Source organism: Sander lucioperca, chromosome 8, assembly GCF_008315115.2.
Source record: "Sander lucioperca isolate FBNREF2018 chromosome 8, SLUC_FBN_1.2, whole genome shotgun sequence".
Classification (NCBI taxonomy): Eukaryota; Metazoa; Chordata; class Actinopteri; order Perciformes; family Percidae; genus Sander; species Sander lucioperca.
Genome location: NC_050180.1, coordinates 24,389,146 through 24,410,198, shown reverse-complemented (window position 1 = coordinate 24,410,198; position 21,053 = coordinate 24,389,146). Strand labels below are relative to the sequence as shown.

General features: G+C 38.7%; 1 protein-coding gene across 4 annotated transcripts; it reads left to right on the top strand.

Moving 5' to 3' along the window:
* Positions 1-799: 799 nt before the first annotated feature.
* On the top strand, positions 800-19,713 carry si:ch211-39i22.1 (protein TsetseEP). 4 transcript variants are annotated; one of them, XR_004898079.1, is made up of 14 exons: positions 801-1,099; positions 6,774-6,892; positions 7,874-7,933; positions 8,012-8,180; positions 8,593-8,699; positions 8,796-8,910; positions 9,581-9,613; positions 11,104-11,181; positions 12,488-12,514; positions 13,010-13,030; positions 15,498-15,614; positions 16,606-16,665; positions 16,782-16,980; positions 17,037-19,713. XR_004898079.1 is itself a non-coding variant. In XM_031299955.2 (12 exons), the coding sequence occupies exons 1-12, from the start codon at positions 1,036-1,038 to the stop codon at positions 16,808-16,810; spliced, it is 1,077 nt and encodes a 358-aa protein (XP_031155815.1). In that variant the 5' UTR covers positions 800-1,035; the 3' UTR covers positions 16,811-19,713. The 4 variants fall into 4 exon arrangements, 1 of the variants encoding a protein (XP_031155815.1); XR_004898077.1 differs by having other exon boundaries at positions 800-1,099; positions 7,874-8,180; XR_004898078.1 differs by having other exon boundaries at positions 800-1,099; positions 7,874-8,180; positions 17,031-19,713.
* The last annotated feature ends 1,340 nt before the right edge of the window (positions 19,714-21,053 follow it).

Genomic DNA, 21,053 nt, shown 5'->3' with positions numbered 1-21,053 from the left:
ATCAATACTAGTAAAGGCATTTCAAGTGGTAATGAAAAGGAGCTAGGAACATGCTCTCTTTTCAGATCCACCTACTGGTTGGTTTGCATGTGGTCATGTGAGGTTTTCTCAAATAAAAACCTAACAATAATTTAACATTATAAACAGACCAAATCATTACATTTCCAAATCCATTAATTCAATGTTTCTCAGAAACCCAATAGGGCCTAGGCTACTTGAATACATCCAAGTCAATCATAGCCTTATGAGGCTGTAAGAAAGCAGCACAGACTTTGTCGAGGCTTTGTCGAGCCCTTCCTAGCTGCAGTGTACACATATTCAAAAGCCCTTTTTGACAAGATAATTGCAATACAAACCACCATAGTGCGAATTTCCTTAAGTTTTAGATCATCTTTAGGCCTATATCTCAGCTGTTTTTCATATTGTATATCGTAGCAAAATTATAATGGAAATGCTAGACATGCTGATAGGGGAGATATTTTTTAACAGGATGGATGGATCCTGTCAGTTATGGACTAAAATGAAAGGGGCACGATTACAATTTCATCTCAGTAATCTAAAAGGGAGAGGACTGGAATATTGTTCTGGATAAATGAGCTTTTTCTGGCACTAATGTTGATGATTATGTTGATAAAGACGCGTACCAAATTGTTGATGACAGTCATAGCATCGGAATGGTAATTGTAAAAACACCCATTAGCGGGTAAGTAATGCCTTCACAGCAGCACCGTACAGCCCTGCTGTCCGCCTGCCTGCCTGTATTTGAGAGAAGAGACCCGCCCACCTTAATAAAGACTGGACCTTCTCTCTTCAAATCCAGACAAAAGGATCCGCGGCGGCGCGCACTGAGCCGAGCATCTGAGCACCTTTGGAGACACCACGGGTTTGATCCGTAGCGCAAGAACGCACCGGCACACCGACACGCACGCCCTCCAGGTCCACCTGAAACCTTCAAGCCGGTTAATTGACCTGTTGGAAGGCCGAGGAAAGAGAGTCTGAGCCCCGGTTCAATCGCAGCCAGAACACCGTGTTCCCATGATGTCATACCTGTGGATTCTGCTATTAGGAAGCCTGCTGGCGGCAAGCGCCAAGGCACAAGGTAATGATTTATTTTCCACTTAATTCAGCCCAGCCTTCAGCTGAATGTAGATGTTTCTGTTTGCACGCGCATTAGTATCTATCTATCTATCTATCTATCTATCTATCTATCTATCTATCTATCTATCTATCTATATCTCTATCATGTCTGTCTGTCTATCTTGATATGTCTTCTGCCTTCTGTCTGTGTGTTGGTCATCTTCATCTCACTGTCTCTTTTTCCCTCATCCATATCCCTCTGGCTTTAACCTATATCTTTCTCTCCTGCATTTTCTCTCCTCTTCTTCTTCCGTTTGTCTCATGTCTCATATGTGTCTGTGCGAGTGCAATTTCCTCTTGTCTCTTTTGCCAGCCTGTCTGCCTCCCTGTCGGAATGTCAATTCAATTCACCTTTAGCTGTAATCGACTTGGTTTACTCAGTTCTGACTGAATGAATAAAATCAGCTCTGTCCTCTTCTTCTGTATGGATTGTTCATGGACCTGCAGCCCAGACATTATCAGTGAAATAGGTGTGTCATGTAATGTGGCCATATATTTTTGGACATGAGTTTTGGCCCACAGGGGTGTGGTGGGCCCATTATCCTTACTTAAGTATGTCTTTTTTCTCTCTTTCACCCCTCCTAACTCCTCTTTTTATCTGTTTATTTGATCCCTGATGGGTTTTTTTAAGTCACAAGTCTCTCTATCTCTCTTCCTCCCTCTCATTTTATTCTCTATACCATCATTCTTCATTATTTGCTCTCTCCGTCCTCTTCCTTATTCTTTAGCTGGCCCATGGGCCCCTGCCCTTCCCTGCGGAGCATGCAATGATTTCAGATTGTTCAAACGAGCAATAAAACTCTGAGGGAGAGAAAGGAAGCATTGAGAAAAGCACAGACACTGGGAAAGATGGAGGGAAAGTTTGGGAAATGTGGGAAGAAGATAAAAGAGAAATGTTGTAGCGGATTTAGAGGGAAAACAGAGAGATATACAAGGAAGGAAAGCGTGAGAAAGATAGTCAGAGCAACAGTGAGCTTCATCATCATTATGCAAACAACATTTCAGTTGAAAAACGTTGGCTTTGCTTGGATATGATCTAGTGTAATCTCACTCTACCGGTTCACGTTTTATTAACGAAAGAACAAACCACCAGAGAGGATTCACCCTTACACACACACACACACACACACACACACACACACACACACACACACACACACACACACACACACACACACACACACACACAAGGCAAGGCAAGGCAAGGCAGCTTTATTTGTATAGCACATTTCAGCAACAGGGCAATTCAAAGTGCTTTACATGAAAACAGATTACACACACACACACACACTTTTTTCTAATGCTGAACTGTAACCTCACTGTAAACCCAATGGGTTCTGGTGTACTGTGACACAGGAAATATCCATGGGTGTTTGCTCGCTGAAAATGATGGATTGTTAGGTCAGTCGCATGTGTGCACATCATTCACGGTGTGTGTAAGCTATAGAAGTGAAGGATAGGGAGTGTCTCAGTAACTAGATCCAGCTCCAGCTGTAGACAACACCCAACAACACAACTAGTTTCAGCGCCTTCCTCTCCCCCAGGGCCCTCAGCATATGTGTGTGTGTGTGTGTGTGTGTGTGTGTGTGTGTGTGTGTGTGTGTGAAAGAGTATGTGGGTGTGTGTGGGGTATGACTTTAATGTACAGGACGTGGGAGTATGTGAGTGCTTCATTAATGTGAGTGTGTGTAGTATGAGTCAGTTATAGAGCATATGTGTGTGTTAGAGGCAGATGAAAGCAAAAAGAGCGGTGTGATGTGTGCCAGGTGTGTGTGTGTGTGTGTGTGTTTACACTTTCAACTACCAACACATAAATCACTCTTTTAATGAAAGACACACATGCACATGCACACACACACTCTCTGCTCCCATGGGGGCAGTTTAAAGGTGTGCATAATTGGGTAAACAGCACTTTCTGTCCTACAAACACACAATAGAATCATACCTGACAAAACAATGTGCAGTGAAAGTGTTGTTATATCACCTGACACACACACACACACACACACACACACACACACACACACAGTTTCTGGTGTACTGTTACGGGGCAAGGCTTATTGGTGTATGTACATGCAATATTACTCGTTGAATCACACAGAGGTAATCTCACACAAACTCACGGCAGAAACCAAAAGAGTCGGAAAATGAAGTTCCTCTCCCTTTTGACATTAATAACATGCCTCAGACTCCATTTTATGTAATGTGGACTGTGTGTTTCATAACTAAAAGTGCAGTGATTTAGAAGAAAAAGATTCACTTATTTGTTCTTTTCTAAATTCAAAACAAAAGGTGAACATGACGGAAATTAGAAATATTTTCAGTTTTTTATTATCAGGCTTACCAACAAATGTCACCAGGTGCCATGGTGAACAGTTTCATCATGTATCACCCGTGGGATATCAAAACAGTGGCACCGACATCAAACACCATTACAGCCCTAAAACTTCCATGAAGCGTTTAAAACATAACACTTCAAGTGCAGTCTTCACACTGTATTGGCTGTTGTCATAGTAGCTCACCAACAACATGATGTAACTTGCTGATAGTGCTTACAGTTTTACAATGTATGTGCATTTCGTTTTAATCGCAATTGGTGCCACATTGTGATTGCGATTGTGATAGCGATTGTGATTTTGTTTTTACCTGTTGCCAGTAAACAACTCTTGCAAAAGCTGACGATGCCCCATATTAGTTTATTTTAGCTTCACATTTAGCATACAGACATGAGAATGGTATCTTCGTATCTAACACTTTGTATCTAACACTTAGCAAGAAAGCACATTTCCCACAGTGTTTGAACCATTCATTTAACAACTTTTCCGGGTCGGCTATATGTTTGTCTATTTGAAGGTCAAATCTCAAATTGTTTTCTCTATCAAACGATTCAACAGAGAGATATCTACACTTTATGAGCTACACCTGTACAATCTAATACAACAGCTCAGGCATACATTTGACCTTTCAATAATGTTCATGTTTTGATTGCTACTGTCAGAGAGCTATACGTTTAACTAGGCTTTATGTTTAATAGAGAATATGTGGCAGAGCTGTTGTATTGGATTGCATCAGATGGTACATATACAGTTTAGTTGTACCTGATAAAGTGGCCATGGAGTGTATGTATCGATCTATCAAACCACTTTATTAGTTTTCCAAAATAACATAATGTTACTGACAGTATGATGTTTTCCCACATGTGTAAACTGGTTTGATTTAAGAGTCTTCCTCTGGGGGACCTTTTTGCATTTTAACACTCCACATGCTGTACAGCCTCATACAATAGCGTGCAGCCATGTCAGAGACACACAGATGACTCATCAGCCTCAAGGGAAAGCAGTGGCAGAGAAACAAAGTGAGTTTGGGAGAGAGACAGAGAGAGGAGGGGGGAGACAGTCCTAAAATCAAAAACAAAGCAAGGAGCAAGAGAGGTTTGGATGTGCAACAAGTTGTTTCACTGCTGCGCTAACACAAAACAGGACAGCACTTACTCAGTGTGAGAGTGAAAGTTAACTTGCCTCACGTGTGTGTGGACATGTGGTTGTTTGTATGTTTGGACTGAAAGGAAAAGGTGTTTTAATGAGTTTATATGCACGCAAACACGCACATGTGTGTGCGCATGCATGTGTGTGTTGGTGGGTGGGGGGCTGTATAGGAGGTTGTAGCGGTTGTAGTTAGAGGAAGTGGCAAACTGATAGATCGGAACAGAATGTTCTATAGAGTGGCAAGAGAAATACAGTTTGTATGGGGGTCTCTCTCTCTCACACACACACACACACACACACACACACACACACACACTATGTGTTACATGAGAGCCACATACCTCACACTCACGTTCATATAGGCACAATGTCATTAAAAAAATTTGCCCACTTATTTCCACATTTACTGTTAGCGAAGACATAAATACATATACACACATTAACAGAGACCCTGGTCTGAAAATAAACAATAAAATGTGAGTTAAAAGTTCATACAATTCAACAGGTTCAATGTCGTGCCACGGTACATGTTTGATTTAGTCAAAGTCAAAGTCTCTTTATTAGTCTCCCTAAGGAGAAATTCGCCTTGGACAGAGAGAACTTGCCTTGCAAGAGTAACAACATAGACACACATCACAAGGTTGAAAAAGAAAAAGGCAATAATTTCCGAGGAAGTTGTAAGATCGTGAAATAGAAACACCCACACAAGCACCACACTTGCACATACATGTACTCATGCAGTCCTGTTTATCCAACTCGGAATGCTGCTTGATTCTTAAGAAACCATTAAGGGCACTGATTGTTGTTTAACTTGGATGCTAAGCTCGTACAGTGACATTCACTGGAGAAACAGGAATTGAGAGAAACAATGAGTGCTTGTTTTTTTTATTTGTAAATGTCTTACATTCATGTTTCTGTACATGAGTGCATGTATAGTGTGTGTTAAGCCATGCTTGTGCACACTTACTTGCGTGTGTATGGATTTGTGCAATTCTGATACAATCTCACTTGGCAAACAGTGATCCTTCATTGGAAATTTGCTTGTCAATGAGCAACTGTTGAATAATTATTTTTTTTGAGCATGTTAAGGAAGAGAGTTGTGATACTGAGCAGTAAAACCTCACGACTCGTATTAATATACATGTATGTCTAATTTTCTAGTAGTGTTTTGGCAACCGTCCTGCCTTCCTGTAAATTTTCTTCAACTTTTTCAATCCATTCTAAATACAGTTTTGCCAACAGACAGCACAGCATCACTAATACCATAATTTCTAAATTATTATATCTTTTATTTAATGGTTGGTACTCGTATTTGGAAGAAGGTACTGCTCCGATGAACCAGCATCAGGGTGCTGCTGAAATCAGCAGAGCAAAGAATGCTCAAGTCAGAGCACAGTTTTGCTGTTTCAGCTTCTCACGTGCAACAGGGGAATTTCACAGCACTGGCTCAAACACACACAATCACCATGCTCATCTCACACACAGAATGACAAAGACATGCACTTTGTATTTTCTCATTAGTACAGAGTTGCAATGCCAGTACTGAGGTCGAGTCTTCGTAGGATTTTGAGGCAGGTGAGACGTGATCGATGCGTCTGTCAACCAGTTGTGGCTGGAGCGTTCACATCAGGGACCAATCAGAGCAGGGTGTGGCTCTGTGTATTTGTGTGTGTGTGTGTGTGTGTGTGTGTGTGTGTGTGTGTGTGTCATTTATGATAGTTGTGTAAGAGAATGTGTTGAATCTACAACATCTTAAGAACCATTCAGACAGATGACTTTAATGGTTTTAAATTACAACAGATGGAATAAGGGCATGCTGCTTTTAATTACCAACGGTTACACTAATCACTACCAGTCTTACATTCTATTGGTTCTATTTTAAATTATACTATTTACTCGTATTTGTTTGTGAATAGACAGGGCACGAAAAAATGGTCAATACAGTCTGTTTTGGATGTTGTGTTGTCAAATTTAAGCCTCCAAAGGCATAAGAAGTCAGTTGTGTGATGTTTGTTGAAGTACCAGGGTTTCAGGACAGCCCTTTATTTTTCCCACTTTTTAAATTGATGTGTCAGTAGTCAGTATATCACTGTATGGGTGCTGTGTATTTAATTATTGTCATGATTTCTCTCTTTACACACCTCTGTGTAGATGATGTAGCCCCAACAGAGGAGGCAGCAGCTCTTGAGACCCCGGCCCCTGAAGCAGATGCAGCACCAGAGGTCAATGAAGAAACCGCTGATGACGATGAAACTGACCATACAGCCGAGGTAAAGAATAAGAATATTTTGTTTCGTTTAATTCTTTATTTATTTTGTTCATTTGTCTTTTATCTGAGTAGAGGTATCCTGTCATGTAGCCTACTGACTAATTAAATTGGTTTGTACTTACAACTGGTCTTGAAAAACAGAAAAACCTAAAAAAGTGACATACTGTAAGTGCAGGTCTGACTAATGTCATCAATAATGTAAAGGTGAATATAGTTATATAGTAAATAGTTATTTTCAGTTAGGGTTACTGTAACATTGCAAACTTGTATTGCCTTTAGACCTCGTCCTTATTCCAAACTCTGACAAACTCTTATCTTGCATAGCCAGGAGCACAACTCAAAGGGTTAAGCCCTTTAAAAACCGCAGTGCTGACACAATATATACATAATACATAAATAATCTGTATCATGTCTTGTTGGTGATTACTGGAGTGTGACCTTACAGATGTTTTTAATGCTTTTGCAAGAACAGACAATAAAGTGTTATCTTATCTTATCTTATCTTATCTATAAATCCTGTCCAGCTCTGGGCCACCTGAGTTATTCAATGTTTCTGGGTAACAGTGCCTCTGCGCGTTATGTAATCAAGCTCACTGAAGTCTGGAGAAAATCTAGTTCTAAATCCTTAGGCAGTTATTTGATAATCTGAGATGTATCAAATGGCTGAAAAACGTGTCATGTTACTTCTTAGTTGGATATTAAAAAGTTTTATGTACCATTATGTTATTGGCTTGAAATGTATTCGCACCTCTGTGTCTGCCCTTTCAGACTGACTTTTGTGTTTTGTATTTCAGCATAGCTCCAGTTTGCAAATCAGTTGTGCTTAGTACAAGAAAGAGATGGTGAAGCACTAACAAATAAGCAGAAGTTATCTTAAAACCACCCAACTACAGGAGGGCCTTCTTAACTATAAATGTTTAGAGATTTGTTTTTCTGGATCATTATATGAATGTATAAGATGTATATTGTGTGCTGAATATAGGAAATACCAACTGAGCCTGAGCCTGAGCCTGAGCCCGAGCCCGAGCCCGAGCCCGAGCCCGAGCCCGAGCCTGAGTCCGAGCCCGAGTCCGAACCCGAGTCTGAGTCCGAGCCCGAGTCCGAGTCTGAGCCCAAGTCTGAGCCTGAGCCCGAGCCCGAGTCTGAGCCTGAGCCCGCTGCTGACCATGAAGATGGAGTCGATGAACCAGTGACTCCTGCGGTTGAAGACGCAGAACCAACGACAACTGCCCCTGAGGAACCAGAACCAGAACCAGCAGACACTGAGGCAGAAGCAGCTGCAACACAAGGTGATTACTAGGTGTTCAAATATGCACACTGAAAATGAAATACAGTGAAATCGAAGTAAAAAAAACAAAAAAAAACACAGACACACTCTGACACAAATTAAATACTAACAGAAATAAGGCCTTAGTTCCTAAGTTCTCCATTTGCACATGGCCTTTCCTGTTTAAATAAAGATTTCAGTCAATCAAGTTTTGCAATTCTTCCTTGAATTTCCCCTTTCTATGTATTACCTACTCCTTCCATTCAACTAGTCAATGTGCAAAGGTGTGGCACACTACTTTTTCAACCTCTTTTTAACAGTGCAATAAAACAAGCCATCACTGTCCAATGTCATAACACTTTGGGTAAATGAATGATAAAAACATGTCAATGATCTAATACTAGCCCTTCCCTCTGTTTCACTCTCCTGTCCAGAGCCTGCAGCTGATCCAGAGGTTAAGGATCCAAAGGCTGAGGAACCAACAGCTAATGGAGAGGAGGAAGCTACCTCAAACATTGGTACAACACCTGCTCAGGAGGAGGTCAGTAGCAGTGTTACAAAGTCTACATAGATATTATTCAAGAGTTAATGTGTCCTTACAACATGTTTATATGCTATATAATACATTTTTTAATAGAGTGGACCTAAAGCCACACCAGCAGCAGATCCAGCTGTAGCAGATGAGGGAACACTTACTGATCCAGCTGGTGATGAAAATGTAGTACCACAAGTGGAGGTCATTGTCCCCACAAGTAAGAATATAGATGCTCTGGTACATATTATGCACACTTTGGAAAATGCCATTGATATACAGTAATTTGTGAAAGCAAGAATTCCCATGCTTGTTTCCGTGTTTTTTCTTTAATTACACTGGTACAGAATAGCACTGAGAGACAGTGGGTAAGAACTTATAAATTGCTACATTCTACGGCATCTGGATGGAGTGTGTAACTTGTAGGTGTGAAATAAAAGTACACAGATATAAAGATGAGTTGTAGAGAAAGCTGGACACATGTATTCTGTACATGAGCTCACCTCTTTACAAACATGTTTGTAAAACTTTGTTCTGGTACATTCTGTCTAATTAACATGTCAGGTTGTGTCATGGTATCAACATACTTTTCAATTCATGATACATCTCCTATATTCAAAGTGTGTGATGCCTTAATTAATATCTACATAATCTGCAGTGCAATATAGAGAAATTAGACATTCACATATTCTCCTTTGTGAACACTTTTAGAAAGCTGTTACAACTATGGGTGCTTATATGATTTAAGATGCATTAATTCTGCTTATTTTTTAACTAGTGAGAGAGAGAGAGAGAGAGAGAGAGAGAGAGAGAGAGAGAGATGAGAAAACACCATTTCTGCTTTTGTAATTGCATCAAACCATGTCTCTGTTCTTTGTATTTGCCAACAGTTACAGAAGAGATTGTTGCTAAGGTGAATGCAGGTAAAAATATATTTTTCATTTCATTTATGCAATTTCCAAAGCCACATTATATAAACCTCAATCTTTCTGGAGCCATCACACAGTTAAACAAATTACTAAGGCACACCACAAATAATTGCTTATGAGTATGACTCAGAAGCTCTTTTTATTATACAAGAGAACTTCAGGACAACATAATAAAAAGCCACGTATGTTAGTGACTAAGGTAACAATGAATCCGCAGGAACTAACGTTTAATTGACGCTTGGGACAGATGGAAATGTTGAAATATTACATACTGTAGGAGCATTACATGACATTATTGTGAGTGGGAAATAGCTTGGGAATCACAGAACAGTATCAGCAGTTGTATTTAAAGAGAGACATTTTGAAGTCTGTATGGATTGTGTTTGAGCTAATCTGACTGCCGTGTATTTCCCTCAAACTCTGAACCTACTACAATATGTCAAAACATATTAAATCTCCATTGGGTGGTGACCCAATTTGACCCCAGGCATACCCATGAAAGTATTGTTGTTACAATCATTTTGTGTTATCAGTCATTTAGATAATGTACATGTCCTGCTTTCATGAGATATAATGTATCATTTTGCTGCAACTCCCCATTTTCTGAACAAATTAATGGGAAACAGATGTGCTTTTGTTACCAACTTAGGAAGGTTATGAGGTGGGATTTTGGCGCACACAATTTTACCTCATTAATCAGTTGCTATAGAAGGTTTCTTCCACGTGATAAATGGCAGAGAAACATTCTTGCACGGTGGTCACAAGAGGAAAAGAATTGGAGATGCAAAGGGAAAGAGAAGAGAGGAGAAGGTGGTGAGGTTAATGGAAATGTCAGAGAAGTATAAAAGAAGAAATAGATAGAAATGAAAGCAGGAGAATTATAGTATTGGAGTAAATCTTGGCTCAAAATATGGTTTGATTATTTAACATTCATGTGTGACAAATGGTGCTTTACAAAGTGAGCACAATGCTTACTAACTGTGATTTAATGTCAGGATTAGTTTTAGATGAAAAAATAGCTCAATGGATAATTGTGCCCCTGAGGTTCTATCTAAAATAATTCACCGATCCTACCTCGCCCTGCCCAGCCTAAAACTGTTGTATTAGTCACTTGGGTTTTCCCTAATTATATAGAGTCAAGGTATGGTATTGTTTCTGGCAGATAATATGCCTTAATCTAAGTCAACACTAGTTCACAAGATCTCTGTCACACCCTTGCAACAGGTAGTGTTTCAGAGTCCTTATCAAGGACACCTCTGCAGGGTATTCACTCTAGGGGCCATTAGGGACTGAAAGCTTCCATGATGGCTGATATTATCATTAAATAGTTCAACATGCAACGGCATAGTATAGTGTGTTAAAGAGATTACATGTTTTTGGTGAACATCTGGAATATATCCCTCTTGGGCGGGACAGTGAAAAGTGAATTTTCCCCTAGGGGGATTGATATTACATTCCTGTCACCAATGATATTGTTTTTTCAGATGTAGGATTTAACCTGGAAGATGCTCTGGCAGGAGGAGAGAATGCAGTGAACAGCCAAGGACGGAGCCGTTCTGGGGGTTAGTAACTTCTTATGACAATTACTGTTGATATCATCATTGTAACCAATAACCAAAACGTATGTAAGGATGCACAAGAACCTTTGGGTACACAGTTAGCAATACAAACAGACACGAGTAAAGACATAGTTCAGTTTTAGTGGAATTGTACTGTCTTTCCTAGTCACCACAATCTCATGGATGCCTTTTTTTATCACTCTGCACGCTGTTTGCAACTATGTGGAACGGTGAGATTAACCCAGCAGTAACTGGATGTCTTTGAGATCAGAACGATCTCAACTCTAAGGAATAACGCCACTTACATAAAGGGGTTTTATACTTTGAGCTAGTAAGCCTAAACTTAGTGACTTAATAAATATAGAAATTACAACAACTTGACTTAGTTAGACCAGTCATCACCGTTGTGCTTCCTGTACTACCTAATTGATAGATATTTGTGCATTGAGCCAAAACAGGCTAATCTCACCATTCAGCATTGTCTGTAACTCTAAATTGTTCTTGCTTTTGTCATATTTATGCACCTGGTGTAACTGGCTTTAGTCTGGCATGAAAACTACAAAGTAACTCTTCCAAATGGTTCGTACCACGTCAAGACAACGCCTCATACAAGATGCTTTTAGACATTCTTCTGGTGGATCTATATACTGCAAGAATGCTGTTCTAATTTTATGAGCTCTGTTCCCATGACAAGAACAAATTGACACGTTTTTCCTCCTGGGTCGAGAAAGCTTATTCACTAGCCACAGAGCAATTTGACAGTAACACTTTAGCACTGATTTCTCGCAGCGTTCACCCTTTATTCCCCATCAGATAGCTGATTCATCTTTGTCCGTATAATTATTTTAATCTAGTGAAAGGCACTCTTCTTTTAGTGCTCTGTTATTAGTGGCTTTGTCATGTTGAAGCAGGTAGAGGGCAGCCATGATGTCACAGGCGTATAAAGACAGGCAGCACAGAAGGAGATAACAGGGTAGTTTTGCATATGGATCGAATCAAAGATCAGAGAGAAAGACATAGAATGTGTATGTCTCTCACAGATATGTTATTGCTCTGATATTATAAAGGTGTCTCTATGAGTGTACACAAGGGACATTTCATGCAGTGTGTGTGTGTGTGTGTGTGTGTGTGTGTGTGTGTGTGTGTGTGTGTGTGTGTGTGTGTGAATAGTCTTGCTCCTACCTTGTTGTTCTCTGTTATCTGTGCTTTACATGCATTATTAACACATTTAACTGGGAATGATAATGCCTTATCCTTTATCCCCATCCTCCTTTAATTACTCGTGTTTCTTTTTTTTCTTTCTTTTTAGCACATGTTGCTGGTGCCATAGGAGATGGTAAGACTTTTTTGTGTTCATTGTCAAAAATATGTATAATAACAACAAAAATAATCACGCCATCTGCAGTCATATACATAGCTTTGCAGCCATAGCAGCCGTAGTAGGGCTCATGTAGTTCGAGAAACTGGTGAAGCACACAGGATATTACTGGCATGCCTCTGACAATACAAAAAGGATACAAGACTCAGCGGAAAAAAGCCTCACCCCTATTGTTTTAGTTCAAACAATGTTCGAAACTGGTCTTCTGAGTATTTTCCCTTGAATTCTCAAGTGCAGTTGCGCTACATCTGTCAAAGGTGCTACTTCTCAAGCTTGGACGTAACTTCCGTTCTTGACTCTCAAACAGATACAGTAGGGATACAGATACAGGTGTATGTTTAAATAAACCGTTACTTGTGTCACATTAATGTAACTCCCATAGTGTTAAACCAGTTTGTAAATGGTTCAGTTTCATGTTGTTAACTGTATTTGTGTGCTCTCTGTTCTAAACAGCAGACAAACCTAAACCAAACGGTGAGTTAATCCTTCTTCTCTTTACTTTAACACATTAACACATTATCCCACCCACCCATGCACTGCCCCAAACATGCATAAGCATTGCCCTATTTTCTTGTGTATCGCAAAGAGCCTTGGTGTGTTGTTATATATATATACAATAATCTGTCTAAGTATTACAAGTCATAGATCAGTTTGTCTAGATCATCACATTGTACAAGTCTAACTTTCAGTTATATTGACAAACTCTACTGTAGATTTTCCTCTGATCTCGGCGTTGTATCTTTCAGTAATGTGATAGGGGTTGTGGTTGCTGACCACATATGGTCCCCATTGATTTGTGTTTTCCATAGTGCATCTTGTCTGTCAGTTTATCTCTTTATGTTTGTATGTACACTGTATGTGTATGTGTGTGTGGGTGTGTGTATTCATGCAGCCTTTTTGCACCAAATAAACTAGGCCCGTATTAAGACAATGTGGTGCCCCTGGGCACTATACCTCAAAGCCCCCCCCACCCCCCCATGTTTTTCTTTGCTTGCCAATTACATTGAATCAAGAAAGCCAACCACTTATCATTTTTATAACAGTTAATATTTTACATTCATCATTATGATAACATTTTTGGAGGGTTAAACTGGCCACTTTTGATTATTGTTAACCCCCATCCCCCAAATGATACATTTGCACGTACTTGTGGACCAACTCAACTCTGACAGATTGGGGAGGGGAGTGATAGTGGTCATGTAATATGGATTTATTTATAATTTATTATTATTATATTATTATTATTCTGAAATTAGTGTTCATAAACGAATAATGTATGGTCTTTCAACAATTTCAAGTGAATAATATAACAATTTACGGAAAATATTGTTAAAGCTTGTGTCATGTGGTGCCCCCCCACTGGTTGTGAATGGTTGGTGCCCCTGTGCACAGGCCCAAGTGCCCTTATGGATAATCCGGGCATGTCCTGTATTAGTGCATTATGCATGTTTATACTTGTCTGTGTCTACCCACCTTTGCTTCCTTGTACTGACTCACTGCCTTCTCCGATTTTATTCCACTTAATTTCACTGACTCATTTCTTTTTTATTTATTTATCTTGAGTCACGCAAGTTGTCTGACTAATATCTGTCCCTTGTTATTCTCACCTTTTGTTTATCACTAGATTTATTGAACTCTTTCATTCTTTCTTGTGTGCTGAAGTTGCTGACTCACCCACCACACCCCACTATCATTCCATCCTTTCTCTCTTTTGCCACTTCAGCATATCCCGCCGTTATTAGTCTCTGTTGCCTGAATCCACTACAGGGACAATAAAGAGCTACTTTTTTTAGAAGAGATGCAATGAGGAAAAACAATGATATAGGACAATTTTACAGTATACAATCCATTATGTCTGATTTCTTTTCTTATAGTTTTTAGTTCAAAATTGCAACAACAAAAAAGTTACAGATTCAATGTAGGCATCAAACCATGCACTGCCTTATAATCTAGTCTGAAATCTTTACTTCCTTCCTCATTTATAGTAAATTCAAAAGGCTTTAGCAGCATAATATAGCCGTTAAATATTAGCATAATTTTGCCTCATATGACCTGGTGATACACCTACATCAAACCTTGAATACTGCACAAAGTATATGTAGTTTAGACGCCTGCCATTTGCTGTTAAATCTTTAGTTTATATATATTTATAGGTTAGCCTATGTATAGGTTACTGTAATCAAAACTGTTGAATTCATTGTTAGTTATATTATAGCAAATAATTAACATTTACGTACAAACTGAGTAATTGTGTGATATTTACACTAGTATCAGCATCTTATGTTACTTCATACAAGTGCACTGTACTATAAATTGCTGATAATACCTCATATGATTATCTTTAGTAAAATAAAACATCATCTTGTAGTGGTGTGTTTTTAATGTATATAAATGAAAGAATTGTCATCATGGCATTGTAGGTTAAATGCGTGCATTTGTTTGTGTGCCTTCAACAGACTATAACAGCTTGAGAGCTATTTGCTGTGTGCTATGACACAGCATGAAAACTATACAGATCGGTGTTGTCCTAGTAACTGGGTTACAGGTACAGATAGATTTATGCTTTCGCTGTGAATGCTTTTAGGGGTCTAGATTGTTAGGTAGGCAAATTAAATGGGATCAGAAAATGCTACGACTACATGATATATCTCTCTCACACGCACACATTATGTCATGTCATTGAGCCTCACTGCTCAATTATTTCAACTGCAAAATGGCACCCAGTGTTGAAACTGAACATTACAATCTCTTTAAGTAGCTGTTACGCTGACAGATGTTAAACACAGTGCAGTCATATCTGTATAATAAAACATGCTCAAAGTAATATGTTTAGAGTTTAAATGCTTTTTTTGTTTTCAAATGATATTGACAAAGTTGACTATACATTTGCAGCTCTGACGCACCGGTGTCAATTATCTTTGTATTTGTTTGTTTCCTACAGAGGCCAGCTCCAGCCCAGTAGTAGGCATCCTGGTTGCAATTGGTGTGGCTGTAGGGGGAGCAATCGTTGGATACTTCACCTTTCAGCAGAAAAAGCTGTGCTTCAAAAATAGACAGGGTAATTATCTTGCTGATTAATTAACTAACTGGGAAAAACAGATGATACCTAACTGTTTCACACAAGGCTTAATATTTGCTTGATTATGGCACTTGTTAAAGCAATTCCTTTAGACTCTAGTTTCTTGAACAATGATCTGCAAGGCAATATTGCTATTTGGTGCAGCATATGTGAGTACTGCATATGGTTGACTTGGACCACTGCAGAATCTCAGTCTTGATTTAAGATAGCATCTTTAGTAACACTTTGCCTTTGCCAAGCTCCAGTGAGACATAGGTAGGGTGTGTGTGTGACGTTTGGTCTGAATATTACAAGTTCTGAAGGTCAGCAGTCTTTCTCTGAGACATAGCAGACTCAGCTTTATCCCTTAGAGAGTGTTGTTAGTTGCAGTCAACGCATACACATCCTGCATATCAATACTACCAATTCAGCAAAGTTTGAATTTACAGTCAACATGAGCAATAGGTCTTTCATCTTAAGCAATGTAGGGCAAAAGTCAGTTTCAGAATAAGGATTATACTGTGACTATGAATAGCGTGTATTTATCAAATATTCTACATTTGAATTTAAAAAATTTTCAAAAAAATCACTTCTATATATATTTAGTATTATATATGTATTTAGTCTTTATGAATATGAATGATTCTCCCTCAGTAGTGAGTGAGGATTGTCAATAGCAATGTAATCAGTAAGTACAGCGCTGAAGCTGCTCCTTTGACAATAAATGGGCATGCTTGACTGCACATGAACAAGTAGTTTTGAGGTTTTACACCAGAAAAAAAATGAAAAATAAATTCACGGTGGTGATAAGCAATTATAGCCGAGAAATATTAACATCCTCGGAAACTCTCCCCTGGGTGCTTTCACTGTCATACATCATTTATGGTCAGTTAATTAAATGCTTGTGAAATCTAAACTGACATGTGATGACTTATGGGCTTCATTTGGAGTGTTTTTGTGTCTATCTGACTTTGTCGATCTCTGTGATTAGAAGCAGATCCAGAAGCTGCACGCAAAGCGGATACAGCAGAGGCTCAGGCAGATCCCCAGGGTAGGACACACACACATAAATACACATATAATGCATTTTAAGAAGATACAAACACACAGATCGAACACATACAGTACTCTGAAATGTTCTGACCTTTTTTTTCTTCCTTTTTGCAGTCCTAAGCAACCTGCTGAACTCCTCCTAGACCAGCAATGATCGCATGACTGCCTAGACCAACTACTGGCAAGCAAAGTGGCAATCTCACTGTTAGGCTCTATCTTTTGCAGAGCTAAATTACTGTGAGGCCCCAGAGTAGGGCTGTGTGCATGTGTATGTATGTGTGTATGTTGGTCTGTGTGAGCCTGTGCGTGTCTGTATGTGTGTTTGTGCAAATGTGAGTTCATTCTTGTGTGGGTTTGTGTGTTTGTGTTTGTGTGTGTGTGTGTGTGTGTGTGTGTGTGTGTGTGTGTGTGTGTGTGTGTGCATATATGTGGGAAGTAAATATATGTGAACCTTAGGGGTTGTATGATTGTTAGAATATAGGAATGTATTAAATGATTGGACAAACTTTCTACTTTGAACCAAATCCAAGATTTTTTTAAGAGTGGACATTAAAGGGATTACATCTCAAATTAACCATAAAGTGGCTAAATTATAGAACTGCCGTTTTTATTTTATTTGTATGGCTACTATCCAGTTCTAGTTATTCAGTGTGAGTATAAACCAGTGACAGTCATGGATGTTTTAGATGTTTAACTTTGTACTGAATTCTTAAAAGTAGATTTTTTGTTATGCTAATTATGTTGTTGTTTGAGACACACATATGATTTAGAAAATCAACTGGCAACAGCCACTTAAGTAAAACATTTTTTTCTTTTTGTAATTGTCTGCAGTACATATGCAGGGTAGATGGATAACAGGGGGCTTCAATAACTACCACTGTATTTCCTGGATTCTGGCGAGGAAAAAATAGTATAAGATTATAGGTGGGCCACTGATATCACTGTATGTGTGCATGTGTTTGTGTGTGGGTGTCTTTTTTGGGTTGGTGAAGGGGCTAAGATTTAAATCTGGTTGGGTGACTACCACTTCTCCTCAGTCAGTTTAATAAATTAGAGTAGAAGAGTGGAATTTCCAATTAAACACAAACAAAATAAAAATGATACAAACTCAGTTAATTCATTTCAAATTGATTGAACTATTAAAACATATCATATGTATATACTGACATGAGTTGAAGTGAAGTCTACTCCAACCCTGTTTCTGTCAATGGGTGAAGGTTCACCTGACATGGAAAAATTCAAAAGAAGTCATGTAGTAGTGTATTAGACCTTTTTTTGTTGTAGTATGTGTCAGTCTAGTTGTGATGCAGTAATTTCTATAGTGCCTTTCACTGACACAGCCTGGCTTGACCAATCTACAGACACACAGGGAGAGAGCTGGCACAATAAACGTGAAAACAGGCAAATAAGTAGTTGAATGTATCAAAATATACTAGACAATTGAGGAATGTATGATCTTAATTCATTCATAATTAATGTTGGTGGTTGAAAAGCCTCACCTTAAACTGCTTGTGTATGTGAATCTGTTACATTATTCTAACAGCTGATGTTTATCTGTTCACAGTGGGCTAGTTGCTGTTTAATTTCCAATACTTTTTTAACTAATATACCGCATTCCAAACTCTTTTAACAGCCTCACATTTCAGCAGTACAAGTATCCTTATTGTGTGTCTCTTTATTTGAGCAAGCCAGTTGCTGTCACAGTGTTTTTGTATCATTCATATTACCACGTAACACCATTCACCTGTGATTTTTTTATATGAATTTTACATTTAGCAGTGTTGCCTCAGAGCTGACACAGATAGTCTATAGTCAACTTGTTTGCTGTAGTATTTTGTGAATATTATTGTGAAAAGCCTCAGAAGCAACCCTACTGCATTTTAAAGAAGAAAAAAAGCCCAACAGTTTTTTTTGCGACTGTAGCACAAAAATATTAACTTCTGAATGTCTTTTTGTTGCCTTGCAGTTTTGTACTTGCTCTGCTCCCTTTAAACTTTGAAATAGGGTTATAGAGGTTGCATAGTGCTGCAGTTCATGTCAAGTGTGTAACTTGTAAAGCACCATATAGCTGCAATACAGGACAGAGACTGTTTTTAACAGCCTAGCCTCAAGCTGAGAAATATTAATAGTCTGTGATGTCAAATATTGATTAATCCTACTGCATAAACTGTGGGCTGGACGCCGGGTCAAAGCTCGGTTTGAAATGCCTTCTTATCCTGTAATCTGTGATAGATAAATGGATGGTGTGTCTGAAATCTCTTACTGCATCTGCTACAATGGCATAGAGTGATAATGCACAAAATATCCACTAAATAACAAGCTTTCAGATATAGCCACTGATGCCTTCAAAACAAAACTTCCTCCTTTAAATGCAGTACTTGCCCCCTTTGAGCACTCCAATAAGTTAAATAGGAATCAACAAAAGCACTCCACTGTCCTGCAGTGCACATTCAGAAACCTTACTGGCCTGGGACTGATTTGATGTAAAGGAGACTAAAACAGCAATACATCGATAAAAAATGGCACAAGGAATGCTTGTGTTTTGAGCATTATGGTCCACTCCCAAATAGTCACATTCCTTGTAAACATAACTATAACACAAACTATTGGAGCATTGCATCCAAACCAGAATGTAAAATCAAGGAAATCGTAGACCTATTGGGTCCTGAAGTGCACTTCCCAGATAATGCCAAGGCATCAATCGTGGCGCTGACCAGTCCTGCCTTATACCGCCTCTTGAGTATTCCAGAGAGGAAAATGTCATCATCAGAACGGAAACGGTTAAACAAACAGAGATGCTTTGCAGGTGATTTTAATAACACAATCTCTATGGGAGAAGCACTTTCCTATCCTGTATACATCTTGATTCATTAAACGTATTTAGACAATTCATTTTTGATTCATACTAGTGACCCTTTTTATTTAAATACACTGTTTTTATTTTGTGCAGGATCTGTCTTCATTTTTTGTCATCTGGCACTTGTGTTGTTCTTCTGGAAATGTGTAAAAAAATGTTCGCGGAGTCAATTAAACAGTTTTTGTGGGAGTTGGTGTTTTATTTCCCTGCCAAATAGTTTTGTCTGGTGTGTGAGTAGTTCAAAAGGACTGCATAATGCGTCACTGACATTAAAGAATGATATTCAAGTATTGGTATTTTTACAGTGTATATATATATATATATATATATATAATACATACATAATTTATAATTGTTTCCATTAATCAAAAAACACATTTACTGTATGTAAAGTTTGTGCAGCTGCTTGTACCTCTCTCTCTCGCTCTCTCTCTCTCTCTCTCTCTCTCTCTCTCTCTCTCTTTGTTACTTATAGAGCCTGCAAGCTGTTTGAAAGTTAAGAAAGCTCAGGAGAACAAAGGGCATAACAAGACATGACCTGAAATGTTTAATATGTCAGGAATTTATAGAAGGAAACTCATACACAGCTTTGAGTTTAGTGAATGATTGATGGTGACAGGTCCATAAAGATACACACCTGAGACCCTTAGAAGTAGTACGAGAACCTGCGTAGGTTTTTCTTACTAAACATATGCACCCACAATTCCTGTACATGTGCACATATTAATTTCATACCCACCAGCCATTACGTCCACGTCAACTGTAAACCACCTAATTAAACCCAGCACTGCAAACGGCTGTGACACCTCGATATTGACTCAGTAATGGAGTTGATTTTATTATTAAGTAAATCAGACTTCATTATCTTTAATAGTTGAAACAATAAAACTCTGCTGCGTTTGTGTCTGCGGGGTAAACACACTCATAAAAACACCAGAGGTAAAAGAAGCATTCAAATCATTTACTCAGGTAAAAGTACCATAATCCCAGTGTTTTGTAATTCCATTACAAGTAAAAGTGGTATTGTTATAAAGAATGGTTCCAGATTATTGATGGACTGTATTATGACAGCAGAAGTTTAATGTATAGACTACTATTCCTGTACTGTTGGGCTATTTAAACCAGTGATCAGAAAGCCACACGTGGTCACAAGATAGATGTAAAAAGTAACTAACAAGACAAGAAAAAAACAAGACAAAACATTACTGCAATACTAAATTGAGTTTAGTTTTGCAGACTTTTTGCTTTTTTTCTTCAAGAGTTTTGACTTGACAGAACTCTAAAAACAGTTAAAAATGACCCAGTATGAGAACAAAACCACTGCTTGGTTTAACTGCTCTCAACTCTCAGACAACCTGTGCTGAGGGGTCGAGAGTATACATTGCCTTCTATAAAAGATCACAAGGCAAAAAGGTGGTATCAGTGGTTTAAACTACAGCAATGAGCAATGTATCATGTTAAATTATATCATATGTAGGATATCATATTAAGTATTGATCTACAAAGTACGTGGTACTACATCCATCAGA